Source organism: Theropithecus gelada, chromosome 5 (assembly GCF_003255815.1).
Source record: "Theropithecus gelada isolate Dixy chromosome 5, Tgel_1.0, whole genome shotgun sequence".
Taxonomy (NCBI): Eukaryota; Metazoa; Chordata; class Mammalia; order Primates; family Cercopithecidae; genus Theropithecus; species Theropithecus gelada.
Window position 1 is genome coordinate 41,558,751 of NC_037672.1, and position 25,795 is coordinate 41,584,545.

General features: G+C 37.5%; 1 protein-coding gene across 2 annotated transcripts in view; it reads right to left on the reverse strand.

The window, feature by feature from the left end:
• The window catches only part of ATP8A1 (ATPase phospholipid transporting 8A1), a 268,521-nt gene that overhangs the window by 150,423 nt on the left and 92,303 nt on the right, over nt 1-25,795 (reverse strand). The window contains exons 15-18 of one of the 2 annotated variants that reach the window (XM_025386297.1): nt 22,186-22,230; nt 6,655-6,727; nt 3,254-3,359; nt 1,958-2,040 (exon numbers count right to left, since the gene is read on the reverse strand). In XM_025386297.1, coding sequence (XP_025242082.1) covers nt 1,958-2,040; nt 3,254-3,359; nt 6,655-6,727; nt 22,186-22,230 — 307 coding nt within the window. The remainder of the gene's footprint in view (nt 1-1,957; nt 2,041-3,253; nt 3,360-6,654; nt 6,728-22,185; nt 22,231-25,795) is intronic. The other variant, XM_025386299.1, reaches the window with a different exon arrangement.

The window sequence follows — 25,795 nt, forward strand, 5'->3', positions numbered from 1 at the left end:
ACAGGAAACAGAAAATCCAAAACAGGAGAAAACCAAAAGGAATTCAAAGTGTCACTGAAGAGTTCTTAGAATATAACCTGCCCAGACAAGAGAATGGAGGGCTTCAAAAGGGCTGTGGAAAGGAAAGAACTGCCAATGAACAGATTATATGGTGTGATTGTATTGAGAAAAGTATACTAGAAAGTATGGGAACAATTAATATAGATAATAAGAAAAAAACAGGGAAGCAATGGAACAAACAGGTAAGAGATTTATCTTTAGAAAATGATGGAAAAAGTGCCCAGGTCCAGTGGCCGTGCCTGTAATTCCAGTGCTTTGGGAGGCTGAGGTGGGAGAATTAACTGAGCTCAGGAGTTAAGACCAGCTGTGGCAATTCAGCAAGACCCCATCTCTATTAAAAAATAAGTTTTTTAAAAAATCAGGTGTGGTGGCGCATGCCTACTATAATCCCAGCTATTTTAGAGGCTGAGGCAGGAGGGTCACTTGAGTCCAGGGGTTCAAGGCTACGGTTAGTTATGATTATACCACTGTACTCCAGCCTGGGTGACAGAGCAAGATGCCATCTCTAAAAAAAAAAAAAATTGGTGTCGGAAAACACAAAATTAAAAAAAAAAAAATTATCAAATACAACAATGTTCAGCTATGAATATTGTACAGGTAAAAGAGAAGGCAATACTACACAGAAAGTAAATAATTTTTAAATGAGACATAATTTATATATAATAAAATGCATAGACCTTTAAGATAGAGTCAAAGGAAAATTGTATAGTTTGGTAATTAGCATCCCAATCAAGATACAAAACATTCCCACCACCCTATAAATTCCGTTGTGCCCTTTTTCAATCAATCTCCTCCCTGCCCTGAGGCAACCACTGTTCTGCATTCTATCACCATAAATCACTTTTTCCTGCATCTTGAGCTGCATAAAAATGAAATTAAAAAGGATGCACTCCTTTGTGTCTGGCTTTTTTTTTTTTTTGCTCGGCATAATGTTTTTGATTGTTTTGATTCATTTTTCATCCATGCTGTTGATGAATCAATAACTCATTCTTTTTTATTGTTTAGATGTTCCTTTGAGACTATATCACAATTTGTTTATGCATTCTTCTATTGATGGGCATTTGGTTTGGTTTCTAGTTTTTGGCTACTCTGAATAAAGCTGCTATGAGCATTTTGTTACAAGTCTTTTTAGAAACAGAAACTTCCATTTCTACTGTATAACTGTGAGCACAATTGCTGGCTCAGGTGTAAGTTTACCTCAATTAGACAACTCTAAGATTTTCCAAAGGGACTGTACCACTTTACGCATCTGCTAGCAGTATATGATTGCTCCATTTGATCTACATAGTCATTACACATTTGGTGCCATCCATTTTTAAATTTTAGTCTTTAGAAAGTAAGAGAAAAAGTGGTCAGGTGCAGTGGTTCATGCCTGTAATTCCAGCGCTTTGGGATGCTGAGGTGGGAAAATCACTTGGGTAGGTATGTAGTGCTATCTCATTGTGGTCTTAATTGTATCTCCCTAATGACTAACAATATTTTCTCACATGCTTATTGGTCATCCATATAGCTTCTTTTGTGAAATGTCTGCTCAAGTCTTTTGCCCACTTTAAAAATTGGGCCTGAGTATTTAACTAATTGGAATAAAATCATAATAATTTTGGAGTATGAGGAAGGATAAACAAAAAGGATGATGATTCAAGAGATACATCCTCATGTAACAGAATCAGAAGATACATTAAAATTGAAGAGTCAAAATATGTATTAATAATCACCATTTTTTTTTGAAAATATGAGATTGTATAAATGCCTGAAGAAATAGCTAAAAGAACACCCAGTGGTTGCTTCTGGAGCGGGGAACCTCTATTTTATTATAAGGTTTTTGGTATTACTTTATCTTTGAAGCTATGCAAATGTATTACTTGCATTAAAAAGAATCTTAAAAACAACAACTTACTGAATCTAAAATCACCGAGTCGGGTGTTCTTCCAGTGAAAACAAAATTCAATTGCTTGGCTGCTCTGACCAATGCTCCCTCATCTGTTTTAGAAAAAGAGGTAAAAGCAAATACATGATTGAAAAAAAAAATATTCTCAGTACAAGAGAAGTACATTAAGGTAATATAATTTTCTGTTTAATTAAAGTTCTTTTTATTCTGGCTCCTGTTATTAATCCAATTATTTTAAAATTATATGAAAATTCCAAAGAAATGAAGAGAATAATCTTAAGTGTTGGAGACACATATAGAACTCAGTTACACTTCCAAAATGTCAAGTCTCACTGTTAGTCATAAATTCCTAAGAAGCTTAATTTAAATGTACCCCTTCATCCAGCACATTTGCTAGAAAACTTTCTCACAAGGAATCAGAGAAAATTGCCTTCTAAACTTTTATCCTTTTCCTCCTAAATTGTTGAGTCTAGAGAAATTAATATTGCTCATTGAGGATTCAATTTAAACAGCTTTAAATGAACTAATAATGATTTTAATGTCTATGAAATTCATCATGTTAAATAAAACCTTTTTATTGCTAGAGTAGGGTATGGCATAAGAAAACATCACACAGTTTCTATCCTAATAATATGATATAACAATTCTTACGCTTTTAAGGAATTTAGTATATCCTATAAGTCACAGATGCTGGCTTAGAATACAGTTTAAAACACTTCTAACAAAGTTCTCATCAAACTATCTGCCCAATTTTACATTGAAAATAGATCCAAAATTAAGCCTAAGTACTTAATATTGATAACTGTACTAATAATATTTTATGGAATCCCTTCAAATGTGTAAAACTTTCCTCACCCAAATAAATACACAAACTTCGTTATTATCATTAACAAAAGAGGAAATCAAAATTGGTGTTCTAAAGTTATATATGCTTACTATATTTAGGCAAACACATTTTCCTTTTCCTATTTGTACCCATGCAAAACCAGCTTGACTAAGAGTTCTTAGGTATTTATAAAGGGAAAAATTATTATGCGTAGGTAAAAAAGTACATTTTTCACTTATGAGAATTATGTTATTCAAATTCTCATGTAACTTATGTCATATACCAAAAATTACATACACAAAGTTACACATTTTAAAATATCACATATATATTTAACCTTGAAAGCCAAGGTTTTTCTAATTAGTAAATAAAAATTTTTATCTAAAAAAACACTCAATTTGGCTTTTTAAAATTAAACTGACTTTTACATTCAGAACAATTTTCCACAAAAAAATACTTTACAATTTCTTCATTTGTACCTGGAGATGCTGCTTGATAAATAATCTTATCACCTTCTCGCTCTGGCACTGCTGTGTGACAGACTGCCATCATTGTAAGAAATTCACATATTATAGGTGCAGTCGGCTGTGAAAAATAAACATAATTTAAGCCCTTCTCATGTGAACATTTTGACACTGATAGTAATATTACTTCATGTCTATTAAGAACATAGCTGTTGGCCGGATGTGGTAGCTCACACCTGTAATCCCAGTGCTGTAATCCCGGCACTTTGGGAGGCCGAGGCGGGTGGATCACCTGAGGTCAGGAGTTTGAGACCAGCCTGGTGAAACCCCTACTCTACTAAAAATACAAAAATTAGCCAGTCATGGTGGCAGGCACCTGTAATGCCAGCTATTCGGGAAGCTGAGTTGGGAGAATTGCTTGAACCCGGGAGGCGGAGGTTGCAGTGAGCTGAGATTGCACCATTGTACTCTAGCCTGGGAAACAGAGTGAGACTCTCTCAAAAAAAAAAAAAAAAAAACAAAAAACAAAAAAAAACAAACAAACAAACCCAACGAAACAAACAAACAAAAACCCATAAAAACATAGCTGTTACACATAGGGGGTGTGGGATTATAGCCAACTAAGAAGCCAACATCAATTATAAAGAAAATGTGTTTTTTAATTCAAATTATTTTTCTACTCTTTCATTCATTTTCTAAACATTTATACAAGACAACTTGGTGTTGTCAAATAGAAACAGTATAGTGAGAAAGGCAGATGAAGCTGAATCTTGTCCTTGAAGGACAGGAGAAAAATTTGAGAATGTTCATTTACCTAGCTGTAATTCCTGATCAGATTTAAATTTTAGGCATGCCATCTTACTGCATTGGCGTGATACTTTGCGTTGGAGTGATAATGATTGAGGATTTTTCTATAAGGCTTTGTCTTTCCTCTCCAAAAATGGTAACTTTATTCATATTTTAATGAATAAGAAATTATGAGCAACTCCTATGTCCAGTGGACTCCTACAGCCTGAGAAGACAGAAGGGTGTATCCTTTCTGCACAGAGCTTAGGGTTTATAGGAGAGAAGCCAGATATTTTAAATTAAATATATTCCTGTCTGGCTCTCAATAAAGAGAAATGTCATTCAATTTAATAAAGGAAAAACATTTCTCTATGCTCTTGGACAAAAAAATAATAATAATGTGAAGTGACTAGGAAGATAAATCAGAACATTATTTGAAAAAACTGTGTTCAGGCTAGAACAGTGGACTAAACAGACATGGTCCCTGCCATGTGAAGCTTGGTGTTGTGGGGAAGACCAAACACAAATATACATTTATTGTTTACTTACAGTGTGACAAGCACTGTAAATAAGGGAATATGCAAATATCATGTAATGTGACTTGAGCGAGTCTGTGGTTATTCTCAAGATAATGTAATATTTGAGCTGATGAAGTTTTAGCCTCAGGAAGAATTGAGCAAAGTGCTTTCCATCAAGCAGGAAAGGTCATAAAGAAGGAAAAAATGATGTGTTTTAGAAAATAAAAGGCAGTCAGTGGGATGAGGAGAAAGAAAAGGAGCTCAAAATGAGGGTGACAGCTTAGGCAGGGGCCAGAACATGTTACTTTATGAGTGAAGAGAGAAGGCAGAGAATATGCTTAAACAGGATAGTGAGGGGACTTGATTTCCATTTGCATTTTTCAGCTGTCACGCGCAACAATAACTGGAGAGGAGTAAAAATGGAACCCAGGAGACTGGCCAGGAGGCTACCACAGCCATCCACAGAGTGGGTACTAGCGGTCTGGACTGGGCGGTGAAAACGAGGATTAACTGCAGCTGACACCCAAGATACATTCTAGCAATCAGTACTGACAAGGGCTTGGTGACTCAGAGATCCGGACATGGAGAGAAAAGAAGGCATCAAAGACAATCCTCTAATTCCTAGGAAGAGTCACAAGATAGGTGACGGTACAATTTACTGAAAGCTGAGATTTCAAGAGGCAATAGGTGGTCTAGCTCTAGGTTTTGTAGATCCTGAAGTTAATATTTTGTCAAAGGCTCGTGTAGAAAACAGAGATACAAAAATACCCATATCAACATACTGATAGGGCCCCACTCGGGCAAAAGTGTCAAGCCCACCTGTGCTAGAGAAGATGCATGTTTTGGGGTAACAATTATGAGTTCGAGTTTTGACATACTGGGCTTGAAGTGGTTATGAGAAAAAGCTCTGGGGTTTAACTCCAGAAGACTCCCTAAGTTGATCTTATGAAACCTGAGTGTCAGTGTGATGGTTAATACTGAGTGTCAACTTGATTGGATTGAAGGATGCAAAGTATTGATCCTGGGGGTGTGTCTGTGAGCGTGTTGCCAAAAGAGATTAACATTTGAGTAAGTGGGATGGGGAAAGGCAGATCATCTAATCAGCTGCCAGCATGGCCAGAATATAAAGCAGGCAGAAAACCGTGAAAAGGCTCAACTGGCTTAGCCTCCCAGACTACATCTCTCCCGTGCTGGATGCTTCCTGCCCTCAAACATCAAACTCCAAGTTCTTCAGCTTTGGGACTTGGACTGGCTTCCTTGCTCCTCAGTGTGCAGATGGCCTATTGTGGGACCTTGTGATTGTGTGCATTAATATGACTTAACAAACTCATATATATATATATCCTATTAGTTATATATATATATCTCCTATTAGTTCTGCCTCCCTAGAGAACCCTAATACAGTCAGTAACTTCATAAGCAGGATTTTCACATTGGGTGGCAGAAGCTGGAGTTTCTACTGTAGATTTAGCACCAGCCTATGGTACTAAGCAGATAACTTACTTCCATAGATATTCTAAAATTGTTAATATTGAATTGTATCACAGAGCGTTCTATAATCATTTAAAATGAAACAATTTGAAAAGACAGAATATTGATGAATGATAATATTAAAACCAAATTAATAACAACCATGAATTAATGTTGGCCAAGTAAAATGGAATTGGCATAGATTTTGATAATTATTAAAAATGATCATGAGGCCAGGCATGGTAGCTTATGCCTATAATCCCAGCATTTTGGGAGGCTGAGGTGGGTGGAACACCTGAGGTCAGGAGTTTAAGACCAGCCTGGCCAACATGGCAAAACCCTGTCTCTACTAAAATACGAAAATTAGCCAGGTATGGTGGCGGGCGCCTGTAATCCCAGCTACTTGGGAGGCTGATACAGGAAAATGGCTTGATTCCGGGAGGCAGAGGTTGCAGTGAGCCAAGATCATGCCACTGCACTCCAGCCTTGGCAACAGAGTCAGACTCTGTTTCAAAATAAATAAATAAATAAATAATCATGAAAGTAAAAAAAAGAGAAATATATAAACATAGAAGATAATTCAGAGAAACATTCATTAGTTTTTATTCACTAACAAAAAGATAATGGTTTTATGTAACTTACATGATTATTTTGCAGATTTTCCAGCAATGATGAATCACTAAATGTTTTTTCGTCTCCAAACTGTGAGTTCTGCCTGAAGGGGGTAAAAAATAGAGTAAACCCAGTTCATTTATACAAACCCACTGATCTATTTGTTAATGTACTTTATAAGTAAAGTGTTATGTCTCCAAACCCTTAATAAATTAATTTGGCCTGCATTTCTAAATAACATCACAGATTTCATGACTGCATCATAAAATATATTCAAGCATTCTAAAATGTGAAAGATGTTTGCAATGTAATGAAAAATAGTATTTTATAGTTCATTTTTTCTGGAGTTAAATTATATTGCAGCCACATGAAATTTTAAAAAATATAAAAAATAAAACTATTAAAACACCTGGAATTGAATTTCTTCCATTTCCATAATATTTTCAGTTTTTAGGATTCTAAGAATTAACGAAAGCTATTATACAAAATAGTCTTCTATTTTAGTCATGATCTTTTATATGTAGTGATGAAAATCATATGAAATAAGAACATGAATAAACCATTTACAGAGTATATCAACATTTATCATTCATATCTGAGCAAATATTTATAAACATATTACATTTGTTCTGTAAATGTAAGAACAAATAATGAAAGTATGGAATTTTTGTGTTGTGGCTATCTTCATATGAGCAAATGTATTATGTACTTCATATGATATAAATGGAGTCAATTATCTATGCAAACTAACTATCATTAATCTCATGGCCATACAATTTAATACAAAAATACTGAGATTCAAAGGAAAAACAAGGAACACAAGTGGGAATGTCAAAAGAAAAGGGTACAGTTTGCAAAGTTTAGTAAAAATATATACATCTGAGCTTTAGTGCACAGAAGAAAATTTCAGATTTCAGTAAGGGAAAAAAATGTGTCCAATACTAAACAATTATAATCCAGAAAGCTTTTCATCACAACATTTACAAGTTACAAACAGTAAATGTCAACATGTCAGATATCAAGACTGTCATACTGTAAAAACAGCAGCTTGACAGGAAGGAAAACTCATTGAAGAAAATAGAATTTGAAAGAATAGAACATATATAGTATCTTCAATCAAACACATTTCTCCAGTGAACTGAAGGAGGAAGTTAGAATGTTTATAATGGAACACATATTTACATGTAGTAATTTGGTCTATTAAGTCTCCAAATCGTAAGAAAAATACATCTTTATTAGCAGGTAGTAGTTTAGAATGATCAAAATATCCTTGGGGGCCAAAGTGAACACCTCATCATCACTATCATTATTATTATTTCTCTAGTTTTAAAGACAGAAGAAAAAAACCGAGAACTTTTAAATGACTTATCAATGTGTAGACAAAAAGATAGCATATATCTCTCCTCCAAAATTACCATTTATTAAAAAGAGTTCATTACTTGAGGCTTTATTAAATTTTCCTATTAAAATATATTCATAAATGGTGTGCAGCTGCACTTTTCTACTTGTTAAACTGAAATGTCAAGGAATACACACAGTAACATCTTGCAAGAAGTCTATTTTCTTTCCAAAGAATTCCAGACTAAAAGCCGTTTAAATCTGAAGATATATCTTATTAATCTCACCAATTCTTTCATTTTATAAATCAGTTACTATAATTGACTTACTTTTCAAACATATTTATAAATGAGTAGCTCTAGCTATGCAATTGAAATATTTACATGGACATATCCCATTTTCCATTCACTAATGAAGGTTCTGTCAAGAATAATGCTAAAAAAGAACTCTTCATCTAGAAAGTGACTTCCTTCCCAAGATAACTAAAAAAACCCAAAACAGGCTGGGCGCAGTAGCTCAGGCCTGTAATCCCAGCACTTTGGGAGGCTGAGGTGGACAGATTACCTGAGGTCAGGAGTTCGAGACCAGCCTGGCTAACATGATGAAACCTCATCTCTACTAAAAATATAAAAATTAGTTGGGTGTGGTCCCAGCTACTCGGGAGGCTGAGGCACAAGAATTGCTTGAACCTGGGAGGTGGAGGTTGCGGTGAGCCGAAATTGCACCACTGCACTCCATTCCAGCCTGGGTAATAGAGCAAGACTATGTTTCAAAAACAAAAACAAAAAAACCAGAAACAAAAAGCATCAATAACTCATCCTCTAATCAGACAGCCTGGGTTGGATGACTCAGGCATGGAGCTTCCATCACTCCTCTCCAAAATTGTACAAAATATTTACTTTTAGTAAAAATGAACAGAAAAAATTTGTAAGCTTATATCAGTTAAAAATAAGAACCATCACATTAAAAGTAAAAATAATAGGACTGTTAGTTGACAAACTATATGATTTGTAAACTTTCACAAATAAAAATGCAAGCCAACATCAACATTTGGTTACATTTTTGCCTAGCAATTTTCAAGTGGCACTTTGCTTCCAAGGAGACAATGACATCATGGTATTTTGCAAGAAGCAATAAGGCAGGGAGTATCACAGTTAAGGTAAGGAGAACCCAGAAGGGAATCCACAATGTTATATAATTTGCAGCTTCTTTGGGCTGACTTAAAAGTTATCATACATTGTAACTACTCATTTTCTGATCGTACAAAAATGAAGAATCTCTATAGCAATAAAAAAAGATTCAAAGAATATATGGCTTAATCAATATTAGCTGTTCTTGCATATGACAGTATGTACTAAAGACTTTTTTTTAATTCAAAATTCATGTCAACAGGAGAGCCACCAGAGAAAAGGAAGAAAAGAGCTGAATCCATACTTTTCACCTTGTAAACCAAAATAAACTCCAGATGGATCAATGATTTCATAAATGTACTAAAGATATGTGAAATATATTTTTTAAAAAACATATGAAAGTTTTTATGAACGGAAAAAGCTTAATTCAGAAAACATAATACACAAATCTGACTACATAAATCTAAATATTTCTGCACAGCAAAAACTATGGCAACAGGCTGGGTGCAGTAGCTCACACCTGTAATCCCAGCACTTTTGGAGGCTGAGGCAGGAAGACTGCTTGAGGCCAGGAGTTTGAAACCAGTCTGGGCAACAGACCAAGATCCGCCTCTGCAAAAAATTAAAAAATTAGCCAAGTCTGGCGGTGTGCACCTGCAATCCCAGCTACTTGGGAGGCAGAATGGGGAGGATCCCTTGAGCTCTGGAGTTTGAAGCTGCAGTGAGCTATGATGGTACCACTGCACTCCTGCCTGGGTGACAAAGGGAGACCATCTCTTAAAACAAAACCAACTTCTGCAAGAAAAGTCAAAATCTAAATGACAAACTAGGAAAAAAATATTTCCAACTTATAAAGGTTAATTTCCAGGGAATAAAAAGAATTCCCAGAGATCAATTTACAAAAAGATCAGCAAGGTAGTACAACAACGAGCAAAGGATATAAACACACAGTTCACAAGGAAGGAAATGTAAATGGCTTTATAGATATATTCAACTTTACCTCATAATGAGAGAAGTGAAATTTAAATGTATCATTGTGGCAAAAATAAAACTTGACAACTTTCTGCTGTTGCAATTGTGGGAAAAATAGTAAAGCAAATATCATTGGTGAGAACATAAACTGGTACAAATTCTAAAAGAAAAGCAATTGGGCAAAATTTAAAATTTAAAATACTTTGATCCAGTAATTCCACTTCTAGGAATTTATATTGTTTAACTGGTACAAAATACTGTATGTACAAATTTATACTTTGTAGTACTTTTGTTTTGATTTTATTTTTGAGACAGGGTCTCACTCTGTCACCCAGGCTGGAGTGCAATGGCACAATCTTGGCTCACTTGGTGTGCAGTGACATAATCTCAGTTCACTGCAACCTCTACCTCCTGGGTTCAAACGATTCTCCCGCCTCGGCCTCCCAAGTAGGTGGGATTACAGGCATGTGTCACCACGCTTGGCTAATTTTTGTATTTTTAGTAGAGACAAGGTTTTACCATGTTAGCCAGGCTCGTCTCAAACTGCTGACCTCAGGTGATTTACCCACCTCTGCCTCCCAAGTGCTGTGATTGCAGGTATGAGCTACTGGGGCCCAACCCCTACAGTACATTTTTAATAGCAAAGAGTTAGGAAATCCAAAGGTTCATCAGTAGTGCTGCTCAAAAATACTGTGGTGCATTTACAAACAAAGGGAAGCTTTTTATGGAATATGAAAAAATCTCAAAGATACACTGTCAAATGAAAAGCTGGTACAAAGCAGTGTGTACAGTATGCTTCACTTTCTGTAAAAATAAAAGAAAAAAATAAATGCATGAATATTTATAGGAGAGATCTGTAAGGATACACTTGAAATTGGTTGCACAGGCTGTCTTTGGTAGGGGAAATGGAGGGCTCCATGACAGGGAGGGGATCAAAACCTTTTCTTTTACACCCTTTGAATTTGTAACATGTTAATGCATTGTGAACTTAAAAAAAAATCAAATTTAAAACAAGTACAGAACCCATTAGTCATGTGAAATATATAAACACCTTACCATAAATGTACATTATATACATATACGTATTACACTCATGCACACACGAAAAAAGCAGTATAACTTTAAAATAACACTGTTTTGTTGTTTGGGTTTTTGTTTTGCTTTTATAAAATTCATCACTTTAATGAGTAAGGAACAGGGAGGGCAGCTCAGACATACCACTACAATGGGAACTCACGGTTGTCTACACATTTGAACACTTAAGCAAGCAGAATGACAAACTACACATTCTTTAACATTCCAAATGTCCTGAGTAGACAGAATTGTTTAGCACATACAGGGAACTTCTTTATTTAGGAGCTGGGAGCCTGCAATTAGGGGTGCACAGAGAAAAGTATATGATTTTCAACACAGATCTAAATATTAGATTGGTGCAAAAGTAATTTGAGATTTTTGCCATTTAAAAAAAAGAAAACAAACAAAAAACAAAACCTGCAAAAACCACAATTACTTTTGCACCAACCTAATATTTTTCACATTTAACAAGTTTTAAGTAGAAAATTGAAGTTCTGAATTTTCATATGTAGCTTTAACTTATTTTAAACATGTTTATTTACAATATGGATAGATAATGGGGCTATTAAGATTTTCTCATACTGTGAGGCACTGCAAAATATATATGTAAATTCAAGCTAATATAGCCATTTTATTGGTCTAATGTAACTAACTGAGTATTGATTTGGGAGTGAAGAGACAGCTTGTTAGCACCAAGCCACACCAATGGGGACAAGTGCACTTGCTTTTTATCCAGTGCGTGCAGGGCTGCTGCTTAGGACAGGACACCTGTCCGCATTGGGACAGGTGTGCACTGGGCCCTGGGCCAGCCTGAGGAGTACTTACGGTCTCCTCAATTCCATTTCAAAATTCATCACAAGGTCCAGGGTCAATAATTATTTCCAGAAAGAGCTGCAATGCGGGGCCACTCACAATGAGGTGTACATGCCAATGGCTCAAAGGGTAGGCAGCCCTCCAGACATCCCTCTGGGAAAAGGCCTGAAGTCAGCCAGTGACTCTGGGGCCCCTGGCTTACCCTTTGATGTTTGCTGTTCCCCAAGTAGTCCCACTCACAGTGATGGCCCACTCATAACCTCAACCACCTTGACACTGATCTCTGTAGTTACAACTCTTCTTCTTGTATTTTCAGAATTACCTGCCCACTCCAATGAGTGGCTTCATGAATCGGATGAGGTCTGTCTCTAAGACTTGGGAGACTTTTGCAGGGGGCTTGCAGTCCTTGGACACAGGGAGCCTTTGCAGGGAGCACCACCAGCTCATCTTAACAGGAAGTCGCTGGTTCTTCGACTTGGACCTGCAGGGAGCTGAGCTCTGTGGCTCTTCCTCCTCTTAGAAGGAGTGGATCTAAATAGGGACCTAAAAACTGCTCCTAGCTCCTGCGCCACCTCCATCTCTCTCCCTGTTTGGTAAGACATTCATGAGGCTTTCCTCGGCCCTCCTGTGCAATTCCATGAGGTATGGGCCAGGTGTTAGTTGCACTAACACTCTAACACCTGAAGGTATTATAATGATGATCTAATGGTGGGTATCATGACAAAAGTCTGGCTCTCGGGGCCCTCATCTTTCTGCTTTTATACTCTGATTCTTTAAGTTAACATAATTTTAATATAATAGTAGAGGCTCAGATTTCTTTTTTCTCTCTCAGGTCAGAGGTGATGAAACATGCTGATGATATCTCCTATTTGTCTTGGAGCCTCTTCTATACTGAAGGCCAGGTGAACACACGCCATTGACACATGCTCTGTGGAATGCTTCATAAAGGACTTGGTATAAAGAACCGATGGAACACCACCTATTCGACAGCCACGGCCATCAGCTGCAGGCAGAGATCCATGCTGGTGTCAAAGTTCCTTGCTGTGGCTGGTGTGAAATGGAGGTGGTTGTCAGGGAGGAGGCACCATGCAGTATAACGTGTCTGCAGTGGGCACCCTGTGTCACCTTGGAGGTTCTCCTGGAGGACCCACTGCTGCTGCTGCTGCTACTCCTGGGACCTCTGGCCTTGGGACCTGGCCAATAAAGCATTGTTTTGGGGGGAAGTTCTGTACCTCCTGCTTTTCAATGGCACAGTTGGCTGCAAATCAAAATTCATTGTAGGGAGATTTAATTTTTATAAATAAATTTTGTATTCAAAGTAAAGTCCAAAAATATGAGCGAGTGATTGAATTCAATAATAATATTTTTGTTAGATACTGGTTTTGACCAAAGTAATGAGGCTTAGTTTTCTATGCAATATGGTTTGGTTGTGTTCCCACCCAAATCTCATCTTGAATTCCCACATGTTGTGGGAGGGACCTGGTGAGAGGTAATTGAATCATGGGGGCAGGTCTTTCCTGTGCTGTTATCATGATAGTGAATAAGTCTCACGAGATCTGATGGTTATTACAAGGGGAGATTTCCTGCACAAGCTCTCTTTGCCTGCTGGCATCCACATAAAACATGACTTGCTCCTCCTCACTTTCTGCCATGATTGTGAGGCTTCCCCAGTCATGTGGAATTATAAGTCCAATAAACCTCTTTCTTCTGTAAATTGCTCAGTATCATGTACGTCTTTATCAGCAGTGTGAAAACAGACTAATACATTAAATAATACATTAAATTGGTACCAGTAGAGTGGGGCGTTGCTGAAAAGATACCTGAAAATGTGGAAGCAACTTTGGAACTGCATAGTAGGCAGAGGTTGAAACAGTTTGGAGGGCTCAGAAGAAGACAGGAAAATGTGGGAAAGTTTGGAACTTCTAGAGACTTGTTGAAGGGCTTTGACCAAAGCCCGATAGCGATATGAACAATAAGGTCCAGGCTGAGGTGGTCTCAGATGGAGACGAGGAACACGTTGGGAACTGTAGCAAAGGTGATTCTTGTTATGTTTAACAAAGAGACTGGCAGCATTTTGCCCCTGCCCTAGAGATTTGTGGAACTTTGAACTTGAGAGAGATGCTTTAGGGTATCTAGTGGAAGAAATTTCTAAGTAGCAAAGCGTTTAAGAGATGACTTGGGTGCTGTTAGAGGCATTTAGTTTTATAAGGGAAGCAGAGAATAAAAGTTCAGAACATTTGCAGTCTGACAATGTGATATAAAAGAAAAACCTATTTTCTGAGGAGAATTTGAAGCTGACTGCAGAAATTTGCATAAGCAAGGAGGAGCCGAATACTAATCGCTAAGATAATGGGAAAAATGTCTCCAGGGCATGTCAGAAGTCTTCACGGCAGCCCCTCCCACCACAGGCCCAGGGGCCTAGGAGAAAATGGTTTCGTGGGCCAGGGCCAGGATCCCTGTGCTGTGTGCAGTCTAGGACTTGGTGCCCTGTGTCACAGCCACTCCAGCCATAACTAAAAGGGACCAAGGTACAGCTTGGGCTATTGCTTCAGAGGATGAAAGCCCCAAGTCTTGGCAGCTTCCACGCAGTGTTGAGCCTGTGGGTACACAGAAGTCAAGAACTGAAGTTTGGGCCGGTGTGGTGGCTCACACCTGTAATCCTAGCACTTTGGGAAGCTGAGGCAGGTCGATCACCGGAGGTCAGGAGTTCGAGACCAGCCTGGCCAACTGGCGAAACCCTGTCTCTACTAAAAATACTTAAAATTAGGTGGGCACGGTGGCACATGCCTGCAATCCCAGCTACTCGGGAGGCCAAGGCAGGAGAATCACTTGACCCAAGAAGGAAAAGGTTGCAGTAAGCCAAGATTGCACTACTGTACTCCAGCCTGGACAACAGAGCAGAACTCTGTCTGGGAGGAGAAAAAAAAAAAGAAAAAAAAGAATTGAGGTTTGGGAACCTCTACCTAGACTTCAGAAGATGTATGAAAACGCCTGGATGCCCAGGCAAAAGTTTGCTATGGGGTAGGGCCTTCATGGAGAACCTCTGCTAGGGCAGTGCAGAAGGAAAATGTGGGGTCAGAGCCCCCACACAGACTCCCTACTGGGGCACCACCTAGTGGAGCTGTGAGAAGAGGGCCACTGTCCTCCAGACCCCAGAATGTTAGATCCACTGACAGCTTGCACCACACACCTGGAAAAGCTGCAAACACTCAATGCCAGCCTGTGAAAGCAGCCAGGAGGGAGGCTGTACCCTGCACAGCTATAGGGGTGGAGCTGCCCAAGACAATGGGAACCCATCTCTTGCATCAGTGTGACCTGGATGTGAGACATGGAGTCAAAGGAGATGATTTTGGACCTTTAAGATTTGACAGCCATGCTGGATTTCAGACTTGCGTGGGGCCTGTAGCCCCTTTGTTTTGGCCAATGTCTCCCATTTGGAATGGCTGTATTTACCCGATGCCTGTACCTCCATTATATCTAGGAAGTAAGTAACTTGCTTTTGATTTTACAGGCTCATAGGCAGAAGGGACTTGCCTTGTCTTGGATGAGACTTTGGACTGTGGACTTCTGAGTTAATGCTGAAATGAGTTAAGACTTTGTGGGACTGTTAGGAAGGCATGATTGGTTTTGAAATGTGAGGACATAAGATTCGGGAGAGGCCGGGGTGGAATGATATGGTTTGGCTCTGTCCCCACCCAAATCTCATCTTGAATTCCCACGTGTTATGGGAGGGACCTGGTGGGAGGTAATTCAATCATGTGGACAGGTCTTTCCTGTGCTGTTCTCATGACAGTGAGTTAAGTCTCACGAGATCTTATGGTTATTATAAGGGGGAGTTTTCCTGCACAAGCTGTCTCTTTGGGTGCTGCTATCCATGTAAGACGTGACTTACTCCTCCTTGCCTTCTGCCATGATTGTGAGGCTTCCCCAGCCACATGGAACTGTAAGTTCAATTAAACCTCTTTCTTTTGTTAATTGTCCAGTCTTGGATATATCTTTATCAGTAGCTTGAAAATGCACTAATACACTATGTGACTCAAGATATTTCTAAAGGCAATTACAAAACAGGAATTTCAAAAACATTCTGTGAATCGGCTGCATTACTGGAATAAACAAATTACCTGCCAAGGTGACTGCTTTGAAGACTAACATGAATTTGGATGTGTTAGATCTCTTTGTTATACAGTCACACCTGGAAGAATGTTTCAGTGAGCCTAGCTTTTGCAGCAGAATAAATGAATACCACTCACTTCATACATAATTATAGACCAGAATGAAATGAGAAAATAAATAAGACCAGAGGATAGAAAATACAGTGTAGTACTATCCACTGATATTGTGATAATACTAAAATCCACAATGAAATGACTAAGCACAGAACAATTTAAGGTGATCTTCTGCGGAATACCCTCATTAGCATTTAAACAATTATCAACAAGAATAATGAAAAACTATATTAAACAGTTGAGAAAAAACAAATCATATGTTATTTTGGATTTGCTTCAAAATGATAGTGCGGGAAAGGCATAAATGAACTGGTCTTAAGTGCATATTATTGAAGCAGGTGGATCAGTATATCTGTCTGCTTTTGTTCACGCTTAAAATTTTCCACAACAGAAGACAGAAAATGAGAAAAAGTAATTATAGAAATACACAGTTTTAGAAAATGCGCATATCTTAGGGCTACATTGATGTTAAGAATAAATAGATTTTTCCCTTCCAATCCAAAATACTGACACTATCAATCTAGAGAAGTAGATTTTTAATAAAAAGGAATTAATCTGGTTAATCTGGTTAATTAATTCCTTAAATAAAAAGGAACTAATCTGGCAAAAAAAAGTTATATGCCAGCTGATGGTTCTTGGCAATGCTGAGAAAACCAGGTTAATTTGCAATTGGTAGCTACTGGTTGGGAAACAGTTTTATCTCTATAAACTATTTATATTAATATACCTAAGTGAGTAGAGCTACAACCATCATGTGATTATCTTTAATGTTAACAGAATATGTGGAAAGACTTAATATATTACAGGTTGCCTTCAAACTCAACTAAATGTAAATATGTAATCTACATATATCTAAGAGGTAATTATGTTTTCTTGGCATTTTTGTGAATACTGGTTCAAGTAGGGCAGTAAAATACATATAAGCTCATGGGTTTTATACATGGAATTTAATGAACTTTACATGAAACTAAAGCTGCCGAACAGCCATACTGGAATGCCCTCTCAGATTTTGGATTTATAGAGTCATCTACACTCTTTACTCCTGAAGATCAGGGTGAAGATGCAGTCAGACGCCTGGAGCACAGGATTCAGCTGGGATCACACTTTTGATCTTGGTTTCACTGGCAACGTGAAACCAAGTGGATGAGGTTGAGCAAATGCTCAAAGTTGTGCAAAGTTGTATGCCTTCAGCTAACTCTACTCAAATGTGCTAAATTTTACCTGCTTCATCTGCTCTTGCCTAACACCACAAGAAATTTACTGGAAGAAATTCTAGGTTGAAAAATATTAAATGAAAAAGAGAAATATCAAGATAAAATGACTGAAATTGCAAGGCTATCTTGTGATCTAAAAAGCAGATAGTCTTTAAAGTTCTTTAAAGTCCACAGGATGTAATGTAACCAGTACTGTTTCATAATCAGGCTGATGTAGGTTTCAACTCTCACATCTACTCGTTTTATAATTTTGGGCAAACTGCTTATTAGCTTCTTAGCCTGAATTTCACCATCTTTAAAATGGCCATGTCAAATATGTTATGAGGATTAAGTGAGAGCACCAGAACTAACACTCAGTGTGGGCTTACTATGTGCAGACACTATTCAAAGCACTATACAAACAGAGCTCATCTAATCTTCAAAACCTCCTGATGATGCAACTATTATAATCTACGTTCTTCCAGATGAGGACATGCAGGCAGAGAGTTAAGTAACTTGCTCAACAGCACCAGAAGAATGAAAATCTAAACTTGGTTGCTTAGTATCCAAAGCCCACATCTTTGATCACTCCACATAACCCTGGACACAGTGGTAGCTCAGGAACATTAGTTCTTTCATTTTTGAAAATGAAACATTTTGAAAATGAAACATTTGAAAAGAAACATTAGTTCTTTCATTTTTGCAGGCCTACAGGTAATTAATTATTTTATAGATGGAGAATCCAAGTATATATTTAAAATAAAGCTTGAGGCTGGGCACGGTGGCTGACACCTGTAATCCCAGCACTTTGGGAGGCTGAGGTGGGTGAATCACCTGGGGTCAGGAGTTTAAGACTAGCCTGGCGACATAGTAAAACCCCATCTCTGCTAAAAATACAAAAAATTAGCCAGGTGTGGTGGTGCGTGCCTGTAGTCCCAGCTACTCAGGAGGCTGAGGCAGGAGAATGACTTTAATCTGGGAGGTGGAGGTTGCAGTGAGTCGAGATTGCGCCACTACACTCCAGCCTGGGTGACAGAATGAAACTCCATCTCAACAAATAAACAAACAACTCACTTTACTGTAATGGTAGTGAAAGCCTTTCCTATTGTTATGTTTTAAAATCATTACTATCTAAGTTTATATGTAATTATAAGTGGAAATGTACAAGCAACTTATGACAAAGCTGACACTTCTTATTTGGAGTTACCTAGTTTAGAATATCGAATTTTCCAAAAGGGTGTTTTACAGAAAGAACTTACTAAACTGGATAAAATGACATCCTCTCTTTCCAGCACCAATAAAAGTTATGAAACAACCTTTATCGAAAGTAGAATATTTTGAATGACCTGAGTGAACAAATACCAATTTTTAACATTTCCTTCCAATATTAAGAAAAATATGGAGAAGGCAATTTCTTGTTAGGAGTAACTGAGTTATTTTAGAGGATATGTATATCACTTCTACACTAATGAACAATATTTAAAATTAACAGAATTATGTTAATGTTACAGAAAAGCAGATATAGTCAAAATTTTAACTACTTCTCAAAGGATTAAATAAGAGGGAATATATACAATATTAAACTTGAATTATCCACTAATAGAAAGATGCTTTGGTACATTTAAAAATGTTAAAAATTATGAATGAACTCCCATTCACAATCGCTTCAAAGAGAATAAAATACCTAGGAATCCAACTTACAAGGGATGTAAAGGACCTCTTCAAGGAGAACTACAAACCACTGCTCAGTGAAATAAAAGAGGACACAAACAAATGGAAGAACATACCATGCTCATGGATAGGAAGAACAATATTGTGAAAATGGCCATACTGCCCAAGGTAATTTATAGATTCAATGCCATTCCCACCAAGCTACCAATGACTTTCTTCACAGAATTGGAAAAAACTGCTTTAAAGTTCATATGGAACCAAAAAAGAGCCCGCATTGCCAAGACAATCCTAAGTCAAAAGAACAAAGCTGGAGGCATCACGCTACCTGACTTCAAACTATACTACAAGGCTACAGTAACAAAAACAGCATGGTACTGATACCAAAACAGAGATACAGACCAATGGTACAGAACAGAGTCCTCAGAAATAATACCACACAACTACAGCCATCTGATCTTTGACAAACCTGACAAAAACAAGAAATGGGGAAAGGATTCCCTATTTAATAAATGGTGCTGGGAAAATTGATTACCCATAAGTAGAAAGCTGAAACTGGATCCTTTCCTTACTCCTTATACAAAAATTAATTCAAGATGGATTAGAGACTTAAATGTTAGACCTAATACCATAAAAACCCTAGAAGAAAACCTAGGTAATACCATTCAGGACATAGGCATGGGCAAGGACTTCATGTCTAAAACACCAAAAGCAATGGCAACAAAAGCCAAAATTGACAAATGGGATCTAATTAAACTAAAGAGCTTCTGCACAGCAAAAGAAACTACTATCAGAATGAACAGGCAACCTACAGAATGGGAGAGCATTTTTTGCAATCTACTCATCTGACAAAGGGCTAATATCCAGAACCTACAAAGAACTCAAAGAAATTTACAAGAAAAAAACAACCCCATCAAAAAGTGGGCAAAGGATATGAACAGACATTTCTCAAAAGAAGACATTCATACAGCCAACAGACACATGAAAAAATGCTCATCATCACTGGCCATCAGAGAAATGCAAACCAAAACCACAATGAGATACCATCTCACACCAGTTAGAATGGTGATCATTAAAAAGTCAGGAAACAACAGGTGCTGGAGAGGATGTGGAGAAATAGGAACACTTTTACACTGTTGGTAGGACTGTAAACTAGTTCAACCATTGTGGAAAACAGTATGGCGATTCCTCAAGGATCTAGAACTAGAAATACCATATGACCCAGCCATCCCATTACTGGGTATATACCCAAAGGATTATAAATCATGCTGCTATTAGGACACATGAACATGTATGTTTACTGCAGCACTATTCACAATAGCAAAGACTTGGAATCAACCAAAATGTCCATCAGTGACAGACTGGATTAAGAAAATGTGGCATGGCCGGGCGCGGTGGCTCAAGCCTGTAATCCCAGCACTTTGGGAGGCCGAGGCGGGCGGATCACGAGGTCAGGAGATCGAGACCATCCTGGCTAACATGGTGAAACCCCGTCTCTACTAAAAATACAAAAAACTAGCCGGGCGTGGTGGCGGGCGCCTGTAGTCCCAGCTACTCGGAGGCTGAGGCAGGAGAATGGCCTGAACCTGGGAGGCGGAGCTTGCAGTGAGCCGAGATCGCGCCACTGCACTCCAGCCTGGGTGACACAGCGCGAGACTCCGTCTCAAAAAAAAAAAAAAAAAANCCATAAAAAAGGATGAGTTCATGACCTTTGTAGGGACATGGATGCAGCTGGAAATCATCATTCTTAGCAAACTATTGCAAGAACAGAAAACCAAACACCGCATGTTCTCACTCAGAGGTGGGAATTGAACAATGAGATCACTTGGACACGGGAAGCGGAACATCACACACCGGGGCCCATTGTGGGGTGGGGGGAGGGGGGAAGGGGGAGGGATGGCATTGGGAGTTATACCTGATGTAAATGACGAGTTGATGGGTGCTGATGAGTTGATGGGTGCAGCACACCAACATGGCACATGTATACATATGTAACAAACCTGCACGTTGTGCACATACACCCTAGAACTTAAAGTATAATAATAAAAAAAAGAAGTTTAAAAAAATGTTAAAAATTACTTGTATGTAGGTGTCAAAATGTATGACACTCCAAGCAATGGGCGTGTGGTGTCTCATCAGTTGTCACAAGAACCAAACAGCTGCCTGTCATTAACCCTAGGTGTTGTGAGATTTACTGAAAATTTTTACAAAATCTTCACTTCAGTGAAATAAATTCCCTGTTGAAAAATATTTAAATGATGTTATTCGACTTCAAAGTATATTGAAAATATGGCTTCATCATCAAATACATGAGTAATATGAAAAAAAAAAATGTAATGACCTATAAATTCTCAGTGTTTCTAAAGTTACCAACATTAAAAGAAACTATTTCCTGAAATTTCATTTGCCCACCAACTCATGATGAATTATAGAAATATCAAAATAAATTTGGACTCTCCAAGATGAAAATATACATTCACAAAGGGGAGGAATTTTAAGGTTAAAACCAACAAAAAAACTCATAAAGTAGTGAAGTTAAACCTACAACACGCTGTTTTTAATGATGCCAAAATTAAATATATTAAAGTGCTTGGTAGCATAGTTTTCTAACATTCGGTGCAGATTTTTAAAATGTTCACTTTATAGCCTGCATACAGACTTATTAGAATAATCGTAAGAAACATAGAAGGAAATTTCTACTGCTTGGGCATGTTTCAGTAGCGTCTTTTAGTAGCTCTGTAAAGTACGTAAGTAGTGGCAGAAGGTGGCAGTACTGAGCTAGAAAAACCTCAGAGGGCTTCAGGACCTGTAGCTGAAACCTGAGGTAGTCCAAAGCCCACACTCTCGAATTGATCATTAGACTTTATTATAGATAAATAATGTAAAACTCTGGCAAACCTAATCTATAAACTACATGTTTCTAAAATAACTAAAGTTTCTCCATCAAAAATCAGGAATATTCAATAGATTTCAAGAAATATCTACTTTACAGCATTGTTATCCTACCAGCTCAGCAATATACTATACACACACACACACACACAAATATATATATATAAATAAAAGATAGTGAAATGTGTCTTACAAAACAATAAAATGCAAACCTTTTAAAGGGATCAATGAGGCGGAAAGTTCCATAGAGCTTACCATTCATCAGGAGAGCAGCCATAATCCTCAGGTTCAGGGACATGGCTTCAGAAAGCAAGAAGAGAGGCAGAAAGAGAGGAAAAATAATCACAGAAAGGCTGGAAACATAAAACCACGAAGAAGGGAAGTATAAAAAGATGGATCACTGAAAAGTTAACAAAATGAACTTTTAGTTGAATCTGAAAGAATGGCAGTTAGTACAGTAAATAGAACATAATGATTCATGGTAGCTAAGCAGGTTTACAAAGTTATCCTGTAACTGTATAGCCAATTTGCCTCTTCACTACAACATTTACTTATTTTATCTACAAAATTCACAATTCAGTAGGAATTATTTGAACTTAGCAGTTTAAATACATGCTAAAGCCAATGAAAAATTAATCATGTGTTATATAATCAGAATAAAATGTTTTAAGGTAACAAACATGCTAATATCTTGAAACAAACTATCACACTAATAAAATTTGTTAAATACATTTTGGAAGTAACTTTGGCTACCATGAGATGATGATTACTTCAAAAGGCACATTAAAGTAAAAGTTACCTGCATTTCTATAATTAAATGGAACCTTAGTTTAAGAGATTAAATGATATTCAAAAATTTTCACTTAAACTGTAATTCACTCATTAAAACACTCTTTATCTCAAAGAGAAAACATATTCATCAGTATCTTCTTTAATTTCATCAACTCGCTCATCTGAACACTAGGAAAGTCTGATAGATGTATTTCATTTCAGCCAGTCACGTATTCAACTGGAAGGGTCCCATAATACATGACAGATCAGATTTTCTTATTTTCCCTTTCTTTCATAATATAATCATTCGATACTTTTCCTGTAAATTTACTAGACATAGAGTTTTAAAATGCAGAGTTCAGTACAAATGAAAAGTCACTGTTATTTTTGACAAATATACAATAAACTTTGTTAAAAACTCATGGGATCCTTTCACTCCCTAAAAGTTCAACCTTTCATCAACCCAGCCAAGGCAGGGACTTCATCATTCCAAGACACCTCTTCCACTACCAAAACATTAATTTGCTTCCAGTGCAGTATCCACTATATCACTCCAATCACAATGGAGGTGGTCCCTTTTAACTCACTATTCTCTCTCCTACCAAAGGGCTTTTGTGCCTGTTAACGAAGAAGGGCTAATCAAGCCCTTTGCAGGCTGGACTCCAAGAAAAGGAGTTGGCATGCTGCAAAGCTCTGTGGAAACTGGCTGCAACTCCATGTTTAAAGCAATCACTTCTGATCAACCTCAAGGCTTGGACCCTAGCCCATGGACTGTGCCAGGGAAAGGCCTGGTACTACCCAAGCAACACTGAGCATGGTCCTGCCAAGCTGCATAGCCCCGATCTCATACCAGGACATGGGATAAAATTTCCCAAGTCATGTAGCTTAAAAGTTCCAGAGCTCAAGTGTCAGAGACCCTCTCCCCAACTCTGGCTCAGCCCTGGAAGAATTCTGAGCACTACCTAGAGCCCAGTGAGCAGTAGGTGCCCCGCACACCTGCCACTGATCCTATATGCAAGTTTCCCTCTGACTGCCGCTCCAGAAGCTCTGGTGTCTACGTGGTATCTGGCTTTTTGCCTTTGCATGTGCCTGTGCTGTAATATCTACCTGGTAAGTTCCTCAATCAAATTCATTCTTAGATCTCAACTCCAGAATCACTTTCTTAGGCATATTTCCCTGCCTTCCCTGTTTAGATCAAACCACCCATCATAGCCTCACATAGACTTCTATACTGTGTTAGGACTTTATATTTGTCTATATGATTACTTAATTAGCATCCACTAACTACCAAATAGACTATACACTTTAGGCAGGAGGAAATCATGTGAACTTTTGCCTATTTTGCCTCCATTATCTGTCAAAGTGTCACATGCATCAACACTTCACATATGCAGTAAATAAATGAATGGGGTTGACTGGCATTCATCACAAGTCATGGTGAGCAGTAAGATAAACATGGTTGTAACAAGATCTTGGGGGTATTATAATTGTGAAATTTCCGTGGTGAATCTCTTCTCGGGGTTAAAGTAGCAGCCAATCCTTTCGGCAAATATATAGCTAAACCAAATACTGTCAAGTAAAGTTATTCACATAGTATATTCATATATAAAGATTGCTTTTAAAAACTTATTTTTCATTTAAAGGGAAAATGCAAATGATGTTAATATGAATTAAATGCTTTGTCCACACACACAAAGCATTATTTAGCTTGCTTAACAGAGTTTCTTTTTATAGACTGTACGTTGTTAAGCCTCATCCAACTTATTCTAAAAGTAAGGTCTAAATTTTTTTTACAAAAATGGCACTTAGGGTTGTATCCCAGAATCTTTACTCTATTGAGATTTGTAGCCACTGAACAGAGAAACTGCTTACCTATTCCGGGTATTCAAGTAATTACTATAAAACTGACTTATTCCCTACAAGAAGCAATTAGCTGAAATGATATTTTAATAACTAATATTTACAGTAAAATATCTAGTTTGTCATAAATTTACAAATGATGTCACAATTACTTACATTTTACTGTAATTGTCCCATAAAAAGATCTAATGAAATAATCTAATAATTTTAAGCACACAGTGCATTCCTAACTAAAAGTTGATTTCTACAAGATAATCATCATTGGCAACTACGTACAAATCTTTTTTATTTTATTGCCCATCACGAATCCAATTTGGAGCAAAGGTTCAGGGAAATGAAAGAAAATTTATTAAAATTAAATTCTGATATACTGTTTTAAGTGTTAATTATAATTTTCTTACAAATGTATAGAATACACAGAACTAGCTAGGAATTATACTATCAGGAAACTTCAAGCCTTATTTTTCTAATTGAAAAGACACAACAGAACTCACTTGAGCCCTATCAGGGGTGAAACTGAGCTGCACCTGATGTTTTGGCAACATTGAGGCAAAATCAGCTCTGCACTTGTAACTCCAAATGCTTTTATCAGGATATGAAATTTTGTGTTACTCTCTGGTTTTGCCACCTTCCTGGGGGGATTAACAACTTGGTTTCTTCCACTGGGATTAGAAGTTCTCATACATAATATTTCCCACATCAAGCAATTGTTAAATGCTGCTCTGGGGAAAATGGGATAGCAAAACCAGGTGATTTCCCCCGTCTAGATTCCCATAAGCCAAGAGTGCCCAGAGGAAATCCACACGGAAAAGTGCTTGACAGTAATTTCTCTCACCCCTTCATATCTAACCATGGAGACTGGCTGTAATTAAGTAACAGTGTTATGTTCCCTGCTGTAAACATGTGGTCAAGTCAGAAGTCATGGTTTCTCCAAAACCTTCAGACATCAACAACTCTCTACGATGCTAACAATCCAATAACCCACCAGGATGTGTTTGGGAAGGGACACTGATAAAAACTCAAGGTTAAGGATGCCTAAAAGCACATACACAAACATGATCACTGGCAGCAGTTTAACTAGCTTTACTCTACATGGTTTCTGGTATTCTTGAAAATATGATACCATAACCAAAGAGGAAACAGATTTCGGCTTATGCAGTTAAAATTTGCAAACAGTTTTTTATTTCTAAATATTATGTTAGATTTCTTTTTTTTTTTTTTTTTTTTTTTTTTT